At 36.1% G+C, this 24,039-nt stretch overlaps 1 protein-coding gene across 8 annotated transcripts in view; it reads right to left on the bottom strand.

The window, feature by feature from the left end:
- The window catches only part of PCLO (piccolo presynaptic cytomatrix protein), a 304,964-nt gene that overhangs the window by 145,820 nt on the left and 135,105 nt on the right, over positions 1 to 24,039 (bottom strand). For all 8 annotated transcript variants that reach the window (XM_015880308.2, XM_015880153.2, XM_032442183.1 and 5 more), the window contains exons 4-6: positions 15,212 to 16,351; positions 3,200 to 8,261; positions 818 to 2,823 (exon numbers count right to left, since the gene is read on the bottom strand). In XM_015880308.2, the coding sequence (XP_015735794.1) occupies positions 818 to 2,823; positions 3,200 to 8,261; positions 15,212 to 16,351 (8,208 nt within the window). The remainder of the gene's footprint in view (positions 1 to 817; positions 2,824 to 3,199; positions 8,262 to 15,211; positions 16,352 to 24,039) is intronic.

The following is a 24,039-nucleotide window of genomic DNA, read 5'->3' as shown; positions in this document are numbered from 1 at the left end:
TCTCAAGGAGGAAAAATACTGTAGAAATAGAAAATTTATAATGTCAGTCCTTTATTATTCAAAATCATCTCTGTCTCAACTAAAACCAGTACATCTCCTCTGACCTTGTAAGAAACAGCCTACAACACTTGCATACATTCTTAATAAACCTTTCTATCCAAAACAAACCAGGAAAAAACAAAACCAGAAACAAACTATTAGGGGTCTGAAAACCTTCCGTTTGGAAGAGGTAAAAGATGTACAGGCACACCGGGACATAACTTTACCCACAGAATCACAAATGGCCAAAAAATCCACACAGGTCAAAAGTGACAGCTAAATCATGAAATTACATATCCGCTGTCAGCTGTCTCAGAAGTTATGTGCAGTAATTCCAGTGTAAGTACACTACAGACCATGCCACATGAGCTGCATGTTGTATTACTAAAAAAGAAAACATTTCCCATTTTCTAGGAATTTCTAGTAACTGTTTTATCAGCAGTTAAGTACTATTTAAAACATAATAAGCTATTCAAATTTTGAACAAATATTTGTTTATTTTTTCCTGAATCTCACTAAGACTGTGATCTCAGTTCTCCTATTTCCAGGCAAAGCAATGACTCAAATAGCCTTGCTTTAGACAACAGACATTCCCTGGGACTCTTCAGCAAGATGTTTAAAAAGACTACATACATAGGCACTGCTAATGAGTGCATCAGCCCTCATGCTATAATAAAGTCAGCTGTACAATTGCATACTGGAAAAAAAAAAAAAAGAAAAAAAAAAAGAAAGAAAGAAAGAAAAAAGAAAAAAAAAAAAGAAAACAAACACTTCTTACCAGGAAACCCTCAGTGTACTGAAACTGAGCTCTGGAACTGTCTTCTGCTGTGGGACTCAGGGGCTTAGGATCAGACATAGAGCGCTGCATCATCTTTGCTGCCTTTGGGCTTGATGGAGGAACCTTGGCAATGTCAGCATGGAGCATCTTCTGAGGGCTGATGTCATCAGTGATGGATTTTTCATAGGGTACAAATGCTGACTCTATAACTTTACTTGGTGAAACAGGTGAAATGGGTGAATAGAGAACTTTGGGAGATTTGGGAGGGGAAGGGACTACCTGCAGAGTGGAGTCCGGACGAAGGTGAGATGAGTAGCCTATTTCTAATGGTGTCGGGCGTTTTTTATCTTTCTGAGGGGATGAAGCTGACAAATACTGGGGACTCTGAGTGTCTGACTCTGTCTCTGTTTGACATCCCAAACTTTCTCCTTTATACGTCTTTTCTGGAGCTGAAATGTGTTTTATGATTTCAACCTTAGCATCCAATCGAGCCCTGATTGAAGGTGTCCTTATTGTTCCTACAGGTTCTGTTTGTACTGAAATCTCTGCTACTGTCTGAACTGCAATACTAGACACTTTGGAGAACTGTTTAGCTTTGTCTGCCTCTGTGGTACTCTCACTGTATTTCCCTACACGAGGCTTTCTTCTAGACCTGCTAGAAAGATCCCATTCATCTTGATCTTCATCATCCGTCTGGACACTTGTATCAACGCTCTTCTTAGTTTTCCGTCTCCTGTTTGTGTAACCTCTCTCTGCTCCGTCTTCATCATCAGTTTGCACTCCACTGTCCACTATCTTTTTGTAGCACCGGGGCTCTTCTTCCAGAGATTCCTCCAGCTCTTCATAGGGACCACGTAATTTTGGCATAGAACTTCTCTTTTTCAATTGCTTCTCTTCTCTAACATCAATATCCTTCAGAGACATTTCTGAAACAGAGCTTAGGATACCAGACCTAGGTATGTACTGGGTAATGCCATCTGACTGAACTGTATACCATGTTTGGCTTGGTGGAATTTCAATACCCAGCACTCCTGAAGCTGTAGTGGTTGCATCATCAGTAGGCCAAAACTGGCCGTTTTCTGTGGTTGCATATTGTCCTTCCAAAAGGGCTTGATCTGTGGTTGTTTGTGGAGAGCCAGTTCCTGAAGGGTCATAACCATACTGATATATTTGTCGAATTTTTTGTTCTTCTAACTGTTGGTGGAGCTGTTGTTGAAGTTGTTGGAACTGTTCAAGTTGCAGCTGCTGCTGGGCTAATGTCTCTTGTCTCATAATATACTGAGCTTGCCGTTCTTCCTCTTGCTGAAATAAGAGATGATGTTTCATGGATTGCAGCTCCTCAAGCTTTTTTTGCACCATAAACTTCTCTTGTTCCCTAAATCTTTGAATTTCCTGACGTTCCCATTCCAGCTCTTCAGCAAAGCGTTGTTGCTTAATTTTCTCAAGTTCAAGAAGTTCACGCTCCAAATCAAGCTGTTGCTGTTTGCCTTCTTCAGGGGCAATGATAAGAGCAACCTCATCTTCAATTACATCTGTATAAACTTCAGATGCAGTAGCAGGTATTAAGTTGGTTGGCTCAGTGGCAATAGCTTCTAGAGTAAGAGGTTGTAAGCCTGTCTCAATATCAAGGGTAGTACTTGCATCTTTTTCAGCTGCCATTGTTGTCAAGAAGCTGTACGATCTTGGAAGTGGTTGATTTTGTTGCAAAGTTGATAATGAGGGCACTGAGTCAATTGTTTGAAGAGTAGGCAAATCTCTGACTGTTGTACTGAAAATAGAACCAGGTTGTGTAGTGATGGCAAATGTAGATGGGATTGGAGTTGCTACTGAAGAATAAACAACACCATTGGATGATCTTAAAACACTTCCAGTGCCAAATGGGGAACTGAGGGATGATACCATTCTTGCTTGGGAATATTGTGGCGTACTGATCCCGATGCCAGAAATTACCTGTCGAGTCTCTGGGTAAGAACCAGTGGTCTTGCTTGAGTAATCCATAACCTCACCTGAAATTACAGGGCAAAGTTACAGTCCAGTCCCACAAAAGAATGCTGCTCTGTGGATTCTGATAGTCATTTCATCTTGATGAATTAAATGGGAAGGGGAAACCACATGCAAATCTTCAGGTTATTGATCTATTTTAGATGTGAAGGAAACAGCATTTCTGAACATGCAGGCACATGCAGGCACCTCTGTGCAAAACACATATGTAAAATGAAGAAATGAAATACGTGTGTAATCCAGAACAGTTTGTCACAATGTCCAAAAGAAAACAAAACAACAGAAGGGAAAAAAAATAATATATAAAAAATCATCCTGAAATGAGGTGAGGAACATCATAATCATATTTCAAAGAAAGATCTGCAGCTGTGTCATACTGACCTGAAGTAACTCTTCCAGAAGTAAGATCTACTGCTGCATCAGTTGCCCCAACTCGATAATCAAAGCTATTCTTGCTTTTATATGCAAACAGTCCAGCTTCTGATAAATTTGTGTCAGACATAGATGGTTTCATACCTCCCATTCCTCGGTAGCCATATGACCCTGAACGATCATATTGATAGTGGTCATCCCTGTAACCAAAGCGATCCTCAGGAAGTGTAGTTGGAGGTTGCTGTGCAGTACAGCTTCTACCAAATGGCAGTTTATAAACCATATCACAGCAGACAGCTCTTCTCCCTGCAGTCAGGTCCACAGGCTTTTCATCATCTTCTATTACTGTAGTTATGATACCTGAAGTAGTTTCATCCATTGTTACAACTGTTCTGTGAGATTTTGTAGTGCTGAGGTCAACTGCTCCAATCTCCATTGGCTCCTGAGAAGTGGAGAGATCAGTCCAACCATTTGTGACACTAACAGGTGGTACAGTAACAGGCTTTGTAGCAGCCCATGTCACTGCATGTGCTGAAGTACCTAGGGATAAATTTATTGGCACTTCATCTCTACTTACAGGGAAGGGCTGGCTGCTTGTTACTTTGTAGGCAGGCTCAAAATGTTTTGATGTTGTTAGCTGCAGTGGAGTTGTCATTGCATGTCCCAGATCCACAAGGCTGTCTGTGCTGGGAGAGTAGCTTACAGTGGCAGTACAGGTCATGACAGCAACTGTCTCAGTGACTATAGACAGAGAAGGATCTGCAATACATGCAGTACTAAGATTTATTATAGCTGGCTGAACAGTACTTACTGGCCTCCCAGATGTATCACTTGCTGGCATTTGCCTTCTAACATCCATGGAAACAGCAGAGAGATCCATACAGCTGTCTCTCATTTCAACATCCATCTTAGTTAAAGTGCGAAGATCAATGACATCACCCAAAGGATGGAATCTTCCATTCTCTCTATACCTGGGTTGGTCTGATATATATATTGGCTCGGGAGGTATAGTTATAGCGACACTGCCTAAACCAACACTGGGCACTGGGCGCTTCACTACAGATGCTGTGGTCTTGGCTACCTCTGTTGTTACTGCTTCTGATATTGAACTAGGTACTTTTTCAAAAGTTGATTGTGTAGTGATAGGAATAGTTTGCAAAGCACCTGCAACATACATACTCTGATCTGCCATACCTTGGATTTCCACAGCTTTCATGGATGAAGTAAAAATTGGTTGCATAGGCTGGGGAATCTGTTCTTTAGAAGCTTCTTCTGAAGGCCAGCTGGTAACAGCCTGACTAGTGATAGCTTCTGTGGGAGTTCCAGGCTCAGATGGCAATGTGATGACAACATAGGTTTCCTGTGAGGGTTTTGTCAACCTTGGTGAAGATTTGTTAGAGTGTGGAGACAAAGGGGATGTGGGAGATGCTATTTTGTATTCAGCTGAAGAGACCAAATTCAGAGTCATACTGGACGTCAGTGACAGACCTATTGGTTTGGGCTGTATTTCCGCTGGCTTATGAACAGCTATAGGGAGTGGAGGAACTGCTGGCTTAGGAGCAATTGGAGGTTTAGTTACTTCAGTGGGTCTGTGACTGAAAACAAGCCCTGCTGGAATGGAGGACGGCTTGGGTGGTACAGGAGGTGGTGTTGGGGTGCAAGTTTTTGTGATAGGTACCACATGATTTTTTACTACAGCTGTAGATTCCAGTGTAGCAACACTTGTGACTAAAGGTACCGCTGTGGGAGCTATTGCCATGGGAGCCTGAACCTGTGACTTCTTTTTGGGATAAATGGCTGGTTTGGGTAAAATAGGTGGAGGTAATGGCGGTGGAGGAGGAGGTGGTGGTGGAGGAGGTGGGGGTGGAGAAGGTTGTGCAGGAGAATCCAAAGAAGAGCTTCTAATAAGTGAAAACACTTTGGATGTTAGAGCAGGAGCTGAGGAAGGCATGGAGACCATGCTGGTCTTACTTACAACTCTGGGTGTAGGTACAGAAGGTGTTTCTGATGCAGGCTCTTTAACTGAAACTGATGCTACACATAGGGGTGGTTGCTCAGATGTAGCACCAGTCAAGTTAATCTTTGTCATATCAAGACTCAATTCTTTGTGTGAATCTTCACGATGAATTTTGATAATGCCAGCCTCTACTGTACTTTTCATTTTTCTAGCTCCATCCTTTTCTGCTGTGGAGACATCATAAGTAATGGTATCAGCTGCATATTGCTTGGGTTTTATAACTGTAGTGGTGAATACTGAGGGTGCAGTTTCAGGTAAACAAACTGCAGCTTGATGCACAGTATCCATATCTGAGACCATCGATGGCTTTGTAGTGGCTCCAGCAAGAGATTCATAAGGCATGCACACTTCAGAGTACTCTTCTGTAGAAGTAAAGGGAACTTGGGCTATCATGTCTTCAGAATCTGCTAGTTTACTTACAGCATCTGCTGTATCTACATAACCTGTGGTTGCACTATCTATAGGTGATGAACTGTCTGTGGTACAAACAGAAGATGTAGATGATGTTAAGGAAGCTGTATCAGAAGGTAAAATTGATACAGCACCTTCTGATATCTCAGAGTATGTCAACATCGATGTTTCATGAGAAATTATTTCTTGAATTTCTCTAGCATAATCTGTTAAGTATTCATCTTCGATTTCCTCTGCTGTAAAATGCTGTGTTATTTTAACATCTGGAATAGAAAGTGCTATGCTACTGAGAGATGATACATCTGAGATTGCTGAAGTGGTGCTTGATGTTAAAGATATGCTATCCGCTATTTCTCCAGTACTAGACACTTTCATATCAGGTGCAGGAGCAAAATCTGAAGTTGGCTGTGTTGGACTGGACCCAGGAGTTAGCTGCATTTTTTGTTTTTTCATAAGCTCTTCATAAGCAGCTTCAGCATCTAACAACTGCTTTTCTTCAGTGGTGGAAGTTACTGTGCTGTCTAATACAACTATTTCATGACTTTCTGGAATAATATAAGAGCTAGAAACAATATCTTCTTGAGGCACAATTGAACATAAAGGCTCTACACTGTAATAGTCTTCCTGTAGATCAGTAATTTTCTGTTGTTCATCATAGATCTGTTCTGAAGCTCTGATTTTTTTCTCTTTTCCTCTCTGCTGTATATATTCATTACTCTCATCTTGTTTCATTGCAAGGTTAGTATCAACAGTTCCATTGTAAGTATCCTCTATTAAAGACTCATAAATGTAATCCTCTATTAGCATTCCACCATACAAAGACTCTTTTTCAAACACTTCATCTTTTTCACTTGCAATTTGAAAAGACTTGGACTTGTGGGTCTTGTGAATCATTTCCTCATACACCTCTTCAGCGCTTTTCAGTGTCTTTTGACCACTTTCCTCTTTTAAGACTCCAATTAGTTTTTCATCTGTTGGTGAGTATAGAGAGACAGTAGTAGGCAATTTGTAAACTTTTTGTACTTCTATTATTTTTTCTGGGCTGATTTCAAATCCTTCAGGATCTGATTCAATACTAGGTGAGTACTCCGAACAGGAAGATCTGTGCAGCTCTTCCATTTCTGCTGCCTGTCGTAACTCTTCTGTTGGAGAAGCATCTTCAATGGGGGAAAGATTACTTGGAGGAGTCTTTGGACGTTCTCTTCTTCTCTGAGCTCTCAGTTCATCCTTGTCCTTTTTAGATTTTTTGCTAGAACTTTTTCTTTGTTGCTGTTCTAACTCACGCTGTTTCTCTTGTTCCTTTAGCAGTTCTTCCTCTTCCCGTAGTTCTTCTTCTTCTGAAGAATCTTCAATAGTTGGAAGAAGAGGACCATGAGACCGATGCCTAGCTTTGCGCTGCTGTTTGCTCTCCCCTCCTAGTTTTTTGTGACTTGGACTGCTGTCACTGTCTTCATCGAGTGATGACACTGAAGTAGGTGATGTACCTGGTGTGAAACTTGAAGCATGTAAACTAGAAGATCCTTCTCCTCTAGATCTATCTTCAGGTGAATCTGTAAGACTCTCCATCTCTAGCTCAGGCTCTTCATCAAAATACAAAATACCCTTCTGTTGTTCAGGTGTCTCAGAATATTTGCTTGTTATTGTACTATTTAATTCTATTGTTTTGAAACGCCGAAGGCCTCCTCCTCCACTTATAGTGAGTTCTTCACCATCCTGACTTTTAGTTTCCCTGTATTTTGGCTCTGGGCTTTCATCAAAAGTCTCATCATCATCATCATGCCATGAATGCCGTCTGCCTGTGTCCTCATCGTAGCCTGCAGTACTTTTCCGTGCCATTCTCCTGTGTTTTCCTGCTGCTCCTTTGGCTTTGCTTTTCACTTCTTCTTTCTTTTGGCTTTCAGTTACACTGATCTCTTTGAGTTGATTTCTAATGAATTCATCATCTTCAGAACCTGAGGCATCTTCATCAGCACTCATCTCTATAATTTGTTTCCTAATGAAGTCTTCCTCATCACCAGATCCCTGACTGTCATCTCGTTTGTACTCATCACTACTGGAAGAACCAACACTAGCTCTTCTCTTTCTCCTTGGTACAGGTGAGTTTTCACTCTCACTGCTGTCTTCCACAGAATCATAGCGTTGTCTTCTTGCCAGTATGTCATCTCCTCCATCTTCTTCCTTGTAGTCAGTTAGGGATGAAGCACCTCCTTTGCTATCAGCTGCAATGGTTCTTTCACCTTCTTGAATAGCTACTAAGTCTTCCTCATCTGAACTGTAAGACTCTGGAGTGACTGGCAAAGGCTTTGTTTTGTGCTGATCCTTTGTCTGTTCACTGTATGTTTCATGAAGTTCTTTCCTTTTCACAGATTTTTCATCAGCAAGTGTACTTGCCTGAGCTTCCAAAATAGAAAGAACAGTACTTTCTAGTTTAGCTAGATCTGAGGGGCTTGGAGGACTTTCTTGTGAAATGGTGTCTTTCTGACTAGGTTCTCCGGGTAAGTCCTTTTCATCACTGGGGATATGACTTGGAATTTCACCAAGTGAACTTGATATCCCATCAGAAGAATACCCGGTGTCACTCAGACCTTGTGGACTTTTCTGTTGCTGAGAGCTTGATGTGTCTGTTTTGTCATCCTCCTTTTCCTAAAAAAATAAATACATATGCGTGTGTATATACTTATAAATTCTTTATGTCTCCAAGCAATTACATATGAGTGTATTTTCTAAAAAATGAGCTAAAGTTCCAGATGCAAAATTTTAAGTCAAATTATATTAAATTGTAAATGACTAAACACTAATTCTGCTTTGCAAAGCCATTAACTATGCTAACATTTAACTATGTTTTGCCTGATTTTCCACATCAGTAAATTATATTATCAGCTGTAAAATTTTAAATGCAAATAAAAAATAAATAGAGTAGTTAATTGCTTTCAGAATCCTATCTAATGATGGTCTATCATTTTTTCATATGTGCATTGGACATTTTTTTTTTGTTGTTGGCTAATTTAAATTAATATTTAATTACTTATGCTTCAAAATTGCCTACAGAGTTCTAAATATAAATATAGCTTACCAAGTAACCTGCAGTATTTATGGGGTCTACTCCTTACTTTGCCCTATTAAACTTTTACAGTTCCCTAGAAATATGTGAACCTTTTCAAATTTTGGAGATTTAGTTTCATTTTTTTTTTTTGAAGTAAGTGTTACACATTGTAACATAAGAATACACACAGTACTGAAGCATGAGTTAACATGGTCTGGAATGTCCCCATATGTGTGCAAACATTTTCTCAACAGCTCATTTAAAACAAGTTTCTCAGTACATTTGTAATGCAGAGGTAACCTGCTGCTAGGAAAGCATAATTGTATGTGATAAAAGCAAGACGGATGGCTATTGATCAAAGGAAATGGAGAAAACAAGGCAGGCATATGCAACTGAACATTGTAACTCGTAGTTTCCTACTTAATCCTAATTAAATATCCTTTGTCATTAACCTAGCTTCAGATCCTTTTATACCACTCTGAATGACAAGCACCCCTTTGGATAACAAAATACCAAGAATATCCTACAACAATAATTTTCACACCAGTTTCCCTTCTCCCAGATGTGAAATGCCTCCTAATTTCATGCAGCTGTGAAATACTCTACTTATTGAAAGAATCTCATCATCCAACTAACAAAATAGCTCTGTCACAAATAACAGCTTATCTTAGCTGTCATCATAGCCAAGAAGTGTCTCCAATAGTAATTTGAGAACAAGCATCCCAAGCCTCCTGATTTTAATAATATGATGTGATCTCAGTATTTGTTACAGTATTCAGGTATTACCAGGGTGGTGAAGCACTGGAACAAGTTGCCCAGAGAAGCTGTGGATGCACCATCTCTGAAAGCATTCAAGGCCAGGTTGGATGGGGCCATGCCTGATTCAGTGGCTGGTAATCCTAAATACAGCAGGGGGTTGGAACTTGATGAACTTTAAGGTCGCCTTCAACCTAAGCCATTCTATTGTCCTGTGATGATTCAATGACTATTCTTCAATGTTGTTAATCAAATCAAGGATTCCTGAAGTAGACCTAACAATTTACTCAAATATGTGACTTATCAGCATCATTGGCATTATGCTGCATTAAAAAAAAAAAAAAAAAAAAAAAAAAATTAAAAAAATACTGTGCAACAAATACAAAAAAGCCATAACAGTGCTTAATGATAATTTGTAGATACGTTCACACTTACGTTTAGTTGCTGACAAATTTTTATTATTTTGAAATGTTTATTCACACTAAAGTTACATTTAAGGACAAAATATCATAAAACAAATACTTGTTATTATCAATTATTTATTTATTTCTTTTTAAAGCAGCCTTTTTTTTTTTTTTTTTCCCCATTCCTTAATTTATGGTTAAAGTACCTATTCTTGCCTGCAGGCATGTCACTATGCATGCAATCTTCCAATAAAAAAACTAGCAATAAGATTAAATTAATCTACTCATCAATATCTAGTTTAGTAACCTCCATTTTTTGCAGAATGATTTATTACCTACTTAACAAAGTCAGATATTACCTTGAGTAGAAACCACATCTGTCTTTAATAGCACAGAACCCAATGTAGTAAACCCAAGTATCTGATACCAGAGCAAAAAATGTTGTACATAAAAATTAGATTTGACAACAATTATTTCTAAGAATAGTTCTAGTGATAAAGCTGTGTTTAATACATAAACAAGAACAAAACTCCAATAGCATGCCAAACAACTCTAGGGAGCCATCACTACTTAAATGCTTCAGAAGTCATTGTTATGAAAAATGTACTTTTTCGCCCCATATAGGTAGAATAATACATCCCCTTCCCATCAGGTAAAAAATGAAGCATAATTACAAGATTTATTATTTTTTTTTTTCTTCCCCTCTCTTTAAAACTTTATATCTGTACTCCCATTATTACAGAATAAGTTTTAAGAGACATTTATTGGAATACATTTTTTAAAAGTATGTTGTCAGTTCAAAGCAAAGGATTTTTTCATCCAGAAATATCATACCCCCATTACAATTTCACTGTTTTTCTATTTCTAATATGTCCATACTTGCAAAAACATACCCAATTATGTGTGTCATCAATTTAGATTAGCTTCTAGAAAAACATCATTCAAGCTCAGAAAGTCCCCTAGGAGATGATGGACAAACTGTGCTCAAGTAGGGAAAGTGAGTCTCTGAGAGTTCCACAGAGATGAAGTGATAAAATAACTTAAAAAATCATATGAAACAGAACATGTTAAATAAGTAGTTAATTTCAGAAATAAGCAAGCAAGTGGGCATGGAACAACCTTATCTATTCTCCTAATCTGAGAGAGCAGAGCATCATCATCTGTGTGTCTAATCTGTAGTATCTACTCAGTGACCAAACGACGAGGTGGAACTGAGTGCTGCCATTGCCTGCCTTGTTGATGAATCCACGTATGCCATAACATCACTGCTATAAATAATAAAATGCTGAATCATGGAAAAAACAAAAAACAAAAAAACGAAACTGCTATCTGTACCATAAGGAGAAGAAAAAGTTTTACAGTATTTAGGGACTTCCCTAAAAATAAATGTGACAAGAAAATTCATCTTTCTTTTCAAGTCTATTATGATACAAATATATTTTCTATCATTTTTATATGTGGAGTTATCTGATGCAAACATTATCTTGCACGTTATGTTTTGAGAAAATATGCATGCAATTTATGAGAAGCAAGCTTTAGTCTTTGTGTGTTTTTTTCCTCCTTCAAGCATTCAAGGATATTGTCATTAACTTTATCTGTTCTTCAATGATCAGTGATCTACTTGGATAGGATTAGTCATCATATATGTGAAGATATCAACAAACTTGTAAACAAATTGTATCAAACATAAGATTTTTAGGCAAACAAACTGTTGAGGAAACAACATCCCTAGGGATTATGCATATATTTAACAACTGTTAGGAAATGAAAAAATGAATTAAAAATGTATCTGAATCAGTAAGGAAAAAAACAATTTTGTTGGAAATGCAACCTGTTTAATTTGTGCTAATAACGAACATGTTCTAATGTTGGAGGTATTCCTACAATTCCAGTGACATTTATACTGTGATAGTGATAGTACATCATAAAACTATTTTACAATACAAGTTTTTGCTTATTTGAAAACAGATGATATCTAACTTACTTAAAAATGTTGAACTGGTTATCATATGAAATTAGAGCTCTTTTAAAAGTAACAGGCTCCCCAGGGAGGTGTTGGAGTCTTCTCTGGAAATATTCAAGACCTGCCCAGACATCTATCTGTGTGATGTGGTGTAGGGAACCTGCTTTGGCAGGGGGGTTGGACTCGATGATCTCTAGAGGTCCCTTCCAACCACCCTACAATTCTGTGATTCTGTGAAAACCATGATCCAAAAAGTCTTGTCAGTTTTTGAAGTTGTGTATACATCAGTAAGATTAATAAAGGAGTAATAATGGATTATATTCCATTGCAGAAAATTTATTGTGCAGATGAACTCATGATTTAGAGAGGTAATTTTCTTTATAGAAACATTATACTTATTGCAAACTGTTTCTGATTGAGTAAGCTATTAAATCTTATTCTTTTTATATTATGAACACATTTTATTTAATAATCTGTGCCCAAAATTCTGCATGCAAATGCTTTTCTTACTTAGTCTCTCTCATCCATGTTTTGTAATTAAGAGCATTATAATGTTGATTTGCAATATATTACAATATCACAATTTCTTATCAGGTATTCAACCAAAGTACTTGACCATTCTTCAATAAACACGAGATGGAAATGATAGGGACACTTGCATCATGTGGCTGATGTGCTGTAAACTTGTCCAAGTTATACCATTATAACGTTCATTTACATATAAGAACTACTTTTATGTTAATTGGGAGTTTCAAGTCAACTGTTACACATTGACAAACCAGTATGTTATAACTGTCCAAGAATTCTAGGCATCCTTGTGAGGACAGTTAATTGCTACAGTACATGTATTTACAAGATAGTTTATTAGGAATTAAAAAATACCTGTAAATCATCAGCAAAGACAGTTTGTTCCTTGATAACTCTTTGAACAAATTACAGTTTAAAACACTATTGGGGAAAAAAAAAATAAAAAAAATGGTTTGAAGAAAAAATGGCTTTATGATACCTTAAACCATACTTTGAGGCCAACTCTTTAAGAATGTTCCAATATTTAACTCACATTTATTTCAAAGGTTCTCAGATCTTTAAATATAATTTGAGATCTGTGTGACATTTTCCAAGGCTGACTTTACTGCAACAGATCTTTATCCTCTAAGGATGCTACAAGCATTAGTTAATCACCATTTTCACAGATTTTGATATAAAATGGCATTAGTCATTTGGCAGCTGCGTCTTTATATCATTATTTACACATACACCTGTCTGAAATCCTTCATAAGATTCTGTCCTCATATATTTTATAATCTTCAGTGTCTAAATACTATCATTTAATTATCTAAACAGTATCAGTGAAGATACCAAAACTGTTCTTTCATCCTCCACTTCTGTCACATGCTTTCTTGGGGAGAATTGTATCTAATGTTCAAAGTTAGCATTAAGATACTTCAATAAACTAAAACAAACAAACAAACAAAAAATGGGAGGGAAAGGGGGACGGGGGACTTATTTTCCTGAAGCATAAATTAGGTGAGGCAACAGCTTTATCTTCAGAATTTCAAAATTCCAAGTTTAGTATTAAATTTTTGTTTTGTTTTGTTTTGTTTTTGTTTATATGATTTTTCTAATGAGGAAAAATAGGGGTATGGGGAAAGTGTTGTAATTTTAAAAATACTTAAAAGAGGACACCTATGTATTTTCTTTCATGAATTAAACTATTATGATTTATAAACTTTAGTTAAATGTGCTTCAAAGTCTAATGGCAAAAGTAAAAGAAAGCTAAACTTCATCTAGGGAGTTAACTCAGGAAGTTCTGATTAAGTCAGAAGGCAGTGAGAGTGATTAAGTGAAACAAAAGTGAAATGCCAGTGCACCATATAATATATCAAGAGATAATTAGAAATAATTAATTTATGATAAAACTATGTTGCTATCAGAGACAGAAGTCAAATATGTGTACCTTAGATTTGCTAAGACTGTCATGTGCTTTCTTATCTTCATAGAACACAAAGATGACCATATAGCACTAAGACTAGAGAGTGATGAAAGTTTTTTAACAGGAAAAAATGGAGCTTTTAATAAAAATAAAGCAAGCAAGCAAGCAAACAAACAAACAGAAAAAGTATTTCTTAGGTTCTCTGATATTAATGTATGTTACAAAGAAAATGCTCCCAAAATGACATCTTGCAAACTTGCTCTTCTTGGAAAGTGCTGCACTAGAGTCTCATGCCTAATATGAAATATTCAAACTGATATTTCATTTTCTTAGATCTCTTTCTTGTTTGTTTATTTGTTTGTTGTTTCCAGATGGCTATAATGCTGAGAACAAAATTTGTGTTCCCTCAGTACAACCACGTGATATCACATCTCTTGATACCACTGTGTCATATAAACATATCATGTGATGGAAACGTATCTGACTGCAAGCATGATTTCTAAAAATAATAATTTTTAACAAAACTCTCCACAGCATGACTTCCTAATCAGAATAATTTTCTGCCCAAAAACCTTGGTTATCAAACAAACAAAGAAAGAAACAAAAACCTGATAATTTTTACTGATATTAGTTGAAAACATAATTTTGGCATGATTGGACTTTTCTCCTAAACCTCTTTCTACTTAAGTAACATAGTGTTCAGAGCTTAACTTTCAGTACTGATGCACACACGCACACACACACACACACACACACACACAAATAAATAAAAAAAACTACAACAACAAAAAAAACAAACAAACAACCATATTTTGCCATTTATCAAAAAATTGTCTGTTACCCACTTCTCTTGATCAGTGGCTTGCTATTGACTTCATATTTGGGAAATAAATTTATTTAGAAATATAGCATTCTAGTATAGTCTATTACAAAGTCATCTAATGATCTGAATGAAGAGCTCACCACAAACACTACTTAAACATGGGGTAGGCAGATGAAACATTTAAAAGATGTAAAGGCTGTGTACTTTAACATACCATTTTCAGGCATCAAAAAATATTCCTTAAATGTTTACCATCCTTTGGTACTTCAAAATACTTTGTAACTTATTATCAATTATTTGCTTTTGAGACTAAGAACTATTAAAATGTTCCAATTTAAACAATTAAACTCCAAAGGCCTGACTGTCTACAGAAGCAGATAAAGAAATCATAAATATTTGAAATCCGATGAAACAGAAACTCAGTTAGTTTCATATGTCTAAGCTGAAAATCATACAAGAACTATTGGAAAGCAGTGAGGAAAAAATAGGACTAACTAGTGAAACTCTTACTCAAAAAGACTAATTCTGTCATTGAGAATTATATCATTCGTATGGATGATCAAATCATCCAAACAATAAAGAGCAGTAAAATGTCAATGACAGGGTCCATAAGGATGGGATTCTAAATTGTAGCAAAGGAGAAAAGCATTTAGAGAAGAAAAGCTACTTACTATTTTTTCTCTCACTGCTTCCACATGATCAGATCTTGGCAGTCGTGACACTGGAACAGGAGTTTTTTCTTCCTCCACTTTTTCAGTTTTTGAAACCATCTGTGGAATTCCAGTTGTCAAATCCTCTTTCTTAACATCCTCTTGTTTCTTTTCATGCAGTTTGTCACAAGGTGCTTCAACTTCCATTTTCTGCTCAGTAACACGTTCTGTTGTCTCAGCTGTAATTTGCTCTTTTTTGTCCTTTGGGTGTGGAGTACTTTTTTCCAGGAGCTCAGGTTTTTTATCTTCCTCAGATTTGCTTAAATGTTTCTTTTGATCTGAACTTACTGTTGCGGGAATTTTATCTTCTGAAAGTGTCTTTGGAAGCTTTTCTTGCTGAAGTTTTGATTCTTTTTGAGCTTCTTGTTGGATTGTCTCCACTGCAGAAGTTTTTTCAATTTTCACATCTTGAAGATTTAGATCTTTCTGAATTCCATGTTGAATTTTATCAGCTGAGACTGTCTTGGACAATCTAACTCCCTGAAGTTGTACATCCTCTTTCTGAGCTGCAGGTTGTATTTTGTCAGCTGATAGTGCCTTTGCCATTTTCATCTGTTGTAGTTTTGGATCTTCTTTCTGAACTCCATGTAAAATTTTATCAGCTGAAGGTATCTTCGCCAATTTTGCCTCTTGAAGTTTTATGTCTTCCTTCTGAACTCCATGCAAAATTTTATCAGATGATGGTGTCTTTGTCAGTTTTGTTTGCTGGAGTCTTGAGTCTTCCTTCTGGGAGACACGTATTTTATCAGCTGAAGGTGTCTTGAAAAGTTTGCCCTGCTTAGATTTTGCATCTTCTTTCTGAATTCCTTGCTGGATTTTATCAGCTGACAATGTTTTTTCCAGTTTCCCTTGCTGAAATTTTGGAACTTCCTTTGGAACACTTGGTTCTTCTTTAGATTTTGTAGCTGCTGGAGTAGGCGGTGTGGAAGTCTTCTGTGGGGAATGTGAGACAGCAGGCACAGGCTGTTTTTGAGGAGTTGCAGGTGGTTTGGATACTGGTTGTGAAGGGCCTAGTTTTGGAAGTGGCACCTTGCCCATATCCCCAAGTTGTCCTGACATTGCCCTTTGGGTCTGACAGTTTAAGCACAGCCATTCCTGTACCTGTGATAGAACAAACGTATGAAGTTACTTATATGAAGACATAACAGTAAAATACATTCTCCTGAAATAGTGATGACCTTTATATATAAAATTTCCTTGTGTATTTCCAACACGTACTGTTTTCTAAATCCTCTACAATCTACCAACAGTAACTTTACCTCTAACTCTGTAAATCTCTCTAACTTTGACAAAGTCTGCTTTTTTTTTAGAAGTTACCTTTCTCTCTTTACTTTTCATGTAACCAAGGAAAAACACCTGTCTGCTCCCTTCTGCAGTCCGTTTTTATTCTACTTTCCAGAAAATCAGGGGAAAAAAAAAAAAAAAAATCCACATAAGACATTTTGTTGCCACTTAGCCAGTTACTACACAGAAGAAATGAGACTCCTTGTGAGGTTTGTGAGGTTTGGGGTACAATTCCTTTGTAATAGAAAAAGGGCATTTTAAATACAGATACCACAGAACCATAGAATTGTAGGGGCTGGAAGGGACCTCCAAAGATTATCTAGTTCAATCACCCTGCCAAAGCAGTCTCTCTAGACCAGGTTGTGCAGGTAAGCATCCAGGTGGGTCGTGAACATCTCCAGAGAAGGAGACTCCACAACCTTTTTGGGCATCCTGTTCCAATGTTCTGTCACCCTTACTGTGAAGAAATTCTTATGCACAGAACTTCCTTGTGTTTCAGTTTCCCCTTGTTCTGTTGCCGTGCACTGCTGAAAAGAATCTGGCCTCGTCCCTTTGCCACGTGCACCTTAGATATTGTTCAGATCACCTTTCAGTTTTCTCTTCTGAAGTCTAAACAGACCTAGGTTACTCAGAGTTTCCATATAAGAGACGTACTCCCTCTGCTGGACTCTATCCAGGAGATCCTTGTCTTTTTTTTGTACTGGAGTACAGAAAACTACAAAAACGTAAGAAAAAGCTCCAAAACTTCTGAATATGAGGAAACATAATGAATCTCTACTTTATATATATATATATATATATATATATATATACTTTATATATAATGAAATATAAGTTCTATACTGCACCTTAAAATCTTTTAGTGCTTGATTCTCATTCCTTTCACTGTGATAATGGATTGTCTCACCAAATAAGGTGATGAATTTATCTGATTTAGTTAACTTAGCAAACTACTGAATACAAAATACATGAAAAACAATGCAAAATTGTTTTAACATTAATTGCATAGCTAATGATATAAACAGCATTACTGATCAGTACAGATGACTGACCAGTCACATACTATTGGTATTTTAGAATTTGCCACAGAAAATGTGGCATCCAGTTAGAATAAGTGGTAGAAGTGGTGATATCCCAGAAACCCTCACAGATTTTCTAGTACAAACTAATTAAGTAATAAATTCTGAAATACCAAAAGCAGAGACTGGAAGCCCATATCTGAACCCTGGCAGTAAAGAGTGCCTGAACTACAGGGTTCTAAGTATCAGACTCCCTGCTTTACTTTCGATTTCATGAATCTTGCCTTTTTCTTTGGGAGGCTTAATATCCATATAAAAACTGGTAGGTTCTCCCACTGAGAGCACTTAACTTTTGGTGATGCCAGGATATTGCCATTGGTCTGGCTTTTCTCAACAAGAACTTCTGCTATGATAGTTTGCTGTGAAGCACTTTTTAAAGATTCAAAGCAGAATACATGTGGAAACAAATTTGGTCTTAACCTATGAAAATTAAGATGGCAGTATTATTAGGAGTTTCTAGATGTCTAAATACACTAGATATTTTTTATTATAAACATAATTAAGAAAAAAATAACTAATTTAACTGTATTTTTTATTATTTTCTCAAAGATTGCTATAAAATGTGAGTAGATAATTATGATAAATCAATTCTAATTAAAAGTCATTTTAGATTCAAATAGCTTTTAGAATCAAGAAAAACGTGCTCAATACACAGTTTATTTTCATAGTACCATTTCCACATGATATAATTTCAATGTATTTCTTGATACATTGATGTTTCTGTTTTTGTTTTTTTTTCTACACAAAGCACATTTAACTCTTATCACTTTTAGTATCTCATCAAATGCAATCTCCTCAGTGCTCATTCATATTCCCCTTCTTAGATTCACACCCAGTAGCACTAAGAGCATCATAGGACAAGCTTCTCAGAAAGAAAAATAATGATAATTAAGACAAAAAAAAAAAAAAAGAAGGCAGCTGATGATGAGTGAATTAGCAAATTATGCTTAATGTTTGTCAAGAGATGGAATAACTAGTCATTCTTCCCTGCTTTACTGATGTAAGTGCTGCTGGTGAGATGACCTGGAATTGTCCAGATACACACTGATTTAATGAACCTTGCTCTTGGACTTTTGTTATCTTTGCATCTTTTCACTTTACTTTTTTAAAGTTATAAAGTTATATTGTCATGGAAAATACTTTTACCGAGCTATGGGCTTTATAATACAGTCCAAGTATTCATAAGCATGAGAATATTTGATCACAAAAGAACCTATAAAAATCTTCTTATATCACCAGCCCTCTAGCTCCTGATTCGCTGTCAGAATGGTTCTCTGTAAAATTAAATTTTGTACCATGAAGTAATATGCCTCAGCTTTAGACTTGATGTTTCCTCAGTTAACCTCATGCCCTGAATACTAATTTTGCCCAAGGCTATCTTTTCAGTTAGCCTGTCAACCCAAATTTATTAAGACTTAAGAAATGGACATCATCTTCCTTCAGCAATCTTCACTAAATAAATTTTCTTACTTCTTTACAGTAATATTCACACTCTTTGGTTTCTGAGTTGTCAGCAGACACCTTTCTTGGTATCACAAGCAATACACATGTGCATTAATATTCTAAATATACAGTTCTTTCCCTGTGTCTTCAGTAATCCTAACAACCCCACACTGCTGGACAGGACAAAGGAGCTATTTCTCAAAGTTCTCCTCATCCAGTTTAATAAAGAACAAACATCAACTCGATAATTTCATAAATCCAGTATTCACTACAGTGGTCTATTTTGCAAATGTCATGCAAGGGCTCAAGTATTTCAGTTCCTTTCCTTTGTATTTAGTAGCCACAGCGTCAGAGGTATTTAAGTTGAAAATCATAGAATCACTAAGTGATCACAAGATCATCCATTCCAACAGTCCACCTACCACCAATATTTCACCACTAAACAGTGTCCCTTAGTACAACATCTAGATGTTTCTTGTACACCTGCAGGGGCAGTGACTCAACCATTTCTCTGGGCAGCCTATTTGAGTGCCTTACTACTCATTCAGAGAATATTATTATTTTTTTTTCTAATATCTAATCTGAACACCCTTTGAACAACTTGAGGCCATTTCCTCTAGTCCTATCACTAGTCATGCAGGATCCTCACCTCACCACAGCCTCCCTTCAGGCACTTGTAGAGAGTGATAAGGTCTTCCTTGAACCTCCTCTTCTACAGACTAAACAATCCCACTTCCTTCAGCCACTCCTCATAAGACTTGTGCTCCAGACCCCTCATCAGCTTCATTGTCCTCCACGGCCTTGATACCTTTCTTGTAGTGTGGGGAACAAAACGGGACACAATACTCAATGTGTGGCCTCATCAGAGTAAAGTACAAAGAAAAGATCACTATTGTTGAACTTCAACCCACTGACCCTAGCCCAGTGGTCCAGCCTGTCTAGTTCCCTCTGAAGGGCCTTCCTACCCTCAAACAGATTGATTTTTCCTTCCATCTCGGTGTCATCTGCAAACTTACTGAGAGTGCACTCAATCCCCTTATCCAGGTCATGAATAAAGATATTAAAGAGGACAGGCCTTGATACAGATTCCTGGAGAACGTCACATGTGACCAGTCACCATCTGGATTTAACTCCATTCACCACCACTCTCTGGGCATGACCCTCCAGCCAGTTCTTTACCCAGTGAAGAGTGTACCTCTTCATGCCACTAGTTTCAAGCCTCCCCAGGAGAAGTAAGCAAGCAAAAAGTCTGGGGAATTATTCACAGTCAAGGAAACACAATATTCCAAAGTAAGAGAGCACTAGTCCAGAATAAGATTGTCTTTAAAAGGAACATGCAGTTTAGTCAGAAAAATAACCCTGTCAACAACTGTAACTAACTTGAAAAAGTGCATTTTTGTAATGTGCCAAATTATATTACCAAATATGTTCATGATGGATTAAAATAAAACATTTTTTCTTGGAAAACTTCAAACCAACAATCATTAAAATTTCTTCTCAGTATTTTTTTATAGAAATGCAATCTGTTTAAAAGCCTAACATACTGTAACTAAAAGCAGATATATTTTTTTTAGCTATTAATATGCAGATAAATCCAATATACTTCAATAATCATGCATAATAAGATTCAGCTTACTTTCAAGAGACATCATGGGTACAGTTATAATCTGTGTCATACAATTCAAATAATCTAAAATCATTTATGTCTTCCCAGAATTAATGTACTACTAACTCTCAGCAGAAATGTTAAAGATAAGAAGTAAATACAAGTTTGGACTGCAAAAAAGTAAGGAACAATCCAAATCTAATTGAAAGTGAAGCCTTAGCTTTTCTGTCTCTTTAGTGTTATCAATCAGCAGTAGCTCCATGGAAGGAAATAAGAGTAAGACTCCAGAATATTAATATTATGAGTGACATTTCCTGATGGACTTGCAATGTCTGTTAATAGACATATGCATTTTGCTGTTATTCCTTGCAATTGCTTTAGTGATTAAAAAGTGAAAAGTATCTATAGAGTTATCAAATTATAACCCTTCAAATGATCGCTTTCATGGTTCTAGATGGCTTGTTCAATGCTCTTTGCTATCTCCAAAAGAATAACGAATCCTTTTGTAACAATGATGCCAGCTCAGTTTTAATAATAATTAAGAAATTACTTAGTAAGTTGATTTAGAATTTCTCCTTGACAAGAAGACAAAGGAACACTCTGCACATATTCAGCAGTCACTCTAAGATACAACATTTTTCATGACAAAGGCAAAAAAGAGAAAAAACAAACAACAAAAAAAAGAATCTTACAGGCAGACGACTAAAAAACCTTACGCTTAGAAGAAAGACATATGGATGGATATTCATACATATGCAAGCTGAATATTGCAGGAAGGCAGACTCAATATTCTTATGACCAGAACTGGCCATTGCTCTCCTTTGATCATTTAATGCTTAAATTCACCCATCTACACCAATAGGTTTTTTTGTTTTTTGTTTTTTTTTTTTTTTCCTTATCTTAGAGAGTTTCTTTTAGAAACACACAAATTTATGAGTGTGGAACATCTCCATCTTCAAACTGAATTGCTCCAATAATTATCTATAAAAATCTTTGGACAACTAGGATCTTAGAAGAAGAAAATATAAATAAAAGGCTAGAAAAAGTATGAATTTTTAATTATAGCTATCTTTCCAAAGGATCATATTAAAACTTAAAAATCTTTTAAGGGATAACTGCCTTACTGCAATACCAAAATTAACTTGATTCATAAGATAAAAGTTCAATATGTTGCTACATAATTTAGCCAAACTGTAGATGTCTGTTACACTCACAGTTTCTTTTGGCAGAGAAATTTGCTTTATCACAAAAATAGATTGTATGTTAAACCAGGCTAAAATGTACAGATATAATTCTGAAAGAAAAGGAAGAATGAATGTATTATTCTGAAATCTTACAATGTCCAAAAGTATATTAAAACATAATCCTTGGTTTTCTATCTCATGGTAGATTTAACAAACATTTGTCTTGTGGAAACATCACACTTTTACCATTCTTACATCAGAAGAGACTGTAAAGAAGCTTTACTCTTGAAATCATAGTTCCCCTCCAATCCCATTTTTAAAGGGTATTTGCTGCTATAATGGCTATTAATATTTTTAGATACACTGGAAATTGCATAAAACGTAGAAATACATGAAGTAATTTAAATATAAAATGTTATAGTGTTCTAAGGTTAATTGCCTGTTTAACTTTATAGACAGAAGTCCAAGCGTCTTTTCAGAAGTAAGCCACTCTCTTTATATCTATACTCAGAATATTAACATCTGTCATGAAGGAGAATATAATTTTTAACTCCCCATGTCTTGGACTGAATTCTGTCTTTGTATTCCTTACTTCAAAAAAATAATAAAAAATAAAAAATAAATTAAATAAAGACCTGAAAAACAAATAAGAAAGAAGAAACATTTGTTTGAATTTTTATACGTACTTTTGTTTCTTTATAATTTGCTAAGTGGACTAAAATTAGCTATCTATCCAATTAAGTTTCTACCCTTATTTACTTTCTCTTTGAAAATAGAATTTCAATTTTTAGTTACCTTGAAACATTTTCTCAACTCCTGAAACATCTTTTTAAACACTCTGTTAACATGAAATGCCACAACATGATGCAGTATTCCAGGATGAGGAAGCTTCTAACTAACTGATAGCTTCTAACTAACTTAACCCTAGATTCTGCTTTAATGCAAGAACAAAAATGTGAGAATAAAAATGGTAAAAATGTTAACCACTCTTAGTTGTTTGAGAATGTTTTTGTTTTTTTTTTTAAAGTAACCTCTTCTTTTAGGTTGTGGATGCCCTGGATGTCTTCAAGGCCAGGTTGGATGGGGCCCTGGGCTACCTGGTCTAGTAAGTGGGGAGATTAGTGGCCCGGCCTGGCAGGGGCTTTGGAGATTCATGATCCTTCATATCCCTTCTAACCTGGACCATTCTGTGATTCTGTGATTCTCTTCAGTAAAAGAGGTATTTCCCTTAATTAAATTCTTCTTCTTTTTTTTTTTTTTTTTTTTTTTTTCCTGTTTATCAATACAAATTGTAAATAATGAAATAAAACAGGAACTTTCTATGTAGAACTGAAGACACAAATGTACGAAGAGAGCATCATAGAGATCATAATTCTAGATGTAAGGAACAGGACATTCAAATTTCATTCTAAAAGATAGCAAAAGTCATCATATCCATATTATAGTTTGTGTAATCAATTCCCAAGCCTTTGACACTAAAATAATATAGTGTGCTTGTAAAATGAACTGTTTATGTGGATCTTTTAAAGAACCATCTCTAGGCAATGAAGTGGAAAGTTCACATCTGTCTTCAAGGGCAGAACTGGAAGCAGTTTCCAGAGTGCACAAGTGAATTTTTGTATATCAAAGCAGTTACAATGATGCCCTTCAATAATCTGCATTTAATACATATCAGGTATTTCAGAAATACTCATTTTTATTTATAGTTGGCACTCTGATTCTATTATTCCAAATATTCTGCATTGGCAACTAAGCAGATTCTATTTAAAAGCTTAAATTTCAACTGCGCTTATTTCAGATATTTTGCAATGTTAATTTATATTTTCTGATTTTGAATACAATAAAAAAGCAATTAAAGCAGTAACTACAATACAAAACCTTTAAATAAAATTGTAGGAAATAAACCAACCAATCAACTAACCAACCAACCAAACAAACAAACAAAAAAACCATGCAAATAATTCAACTGACTTTTCATTCCATAGTCATCTTTTGGAAGTTATACTAGAATACATGTTCCTAGCAAGATTCACAAAATTCACTATTTGAGAGTGGGTTTGGGAGAAAATCAACAGTAGAATACTGTTGGTTGATTGATTTGTTACCGAAATATGAATGGTAAACACGAAGATGCTGTTACTTTCCTTATTTCTAATCTTACCATATTTTACTGTTAAGGGCAGACTACTAAAG

Source organism: Coturnix japonica, chromosome 1 (genome assembly GCF_001577835.2).
Source record: "Coturnix japonica isolate 7356 chromosome 1, Coturnix japonica 2.1, whole genome shotgun sequence".
Classification (NCBI taxonomy): domain Eukaryota; kingdom Metazoa; phylum Chordata; class Aves; order Galliformes; family Phasianidae; genus Coturnix; species Coturnix japonica.
This window is presented reverse-complemented; position numbering and strand designations above follow the sequence as displayed.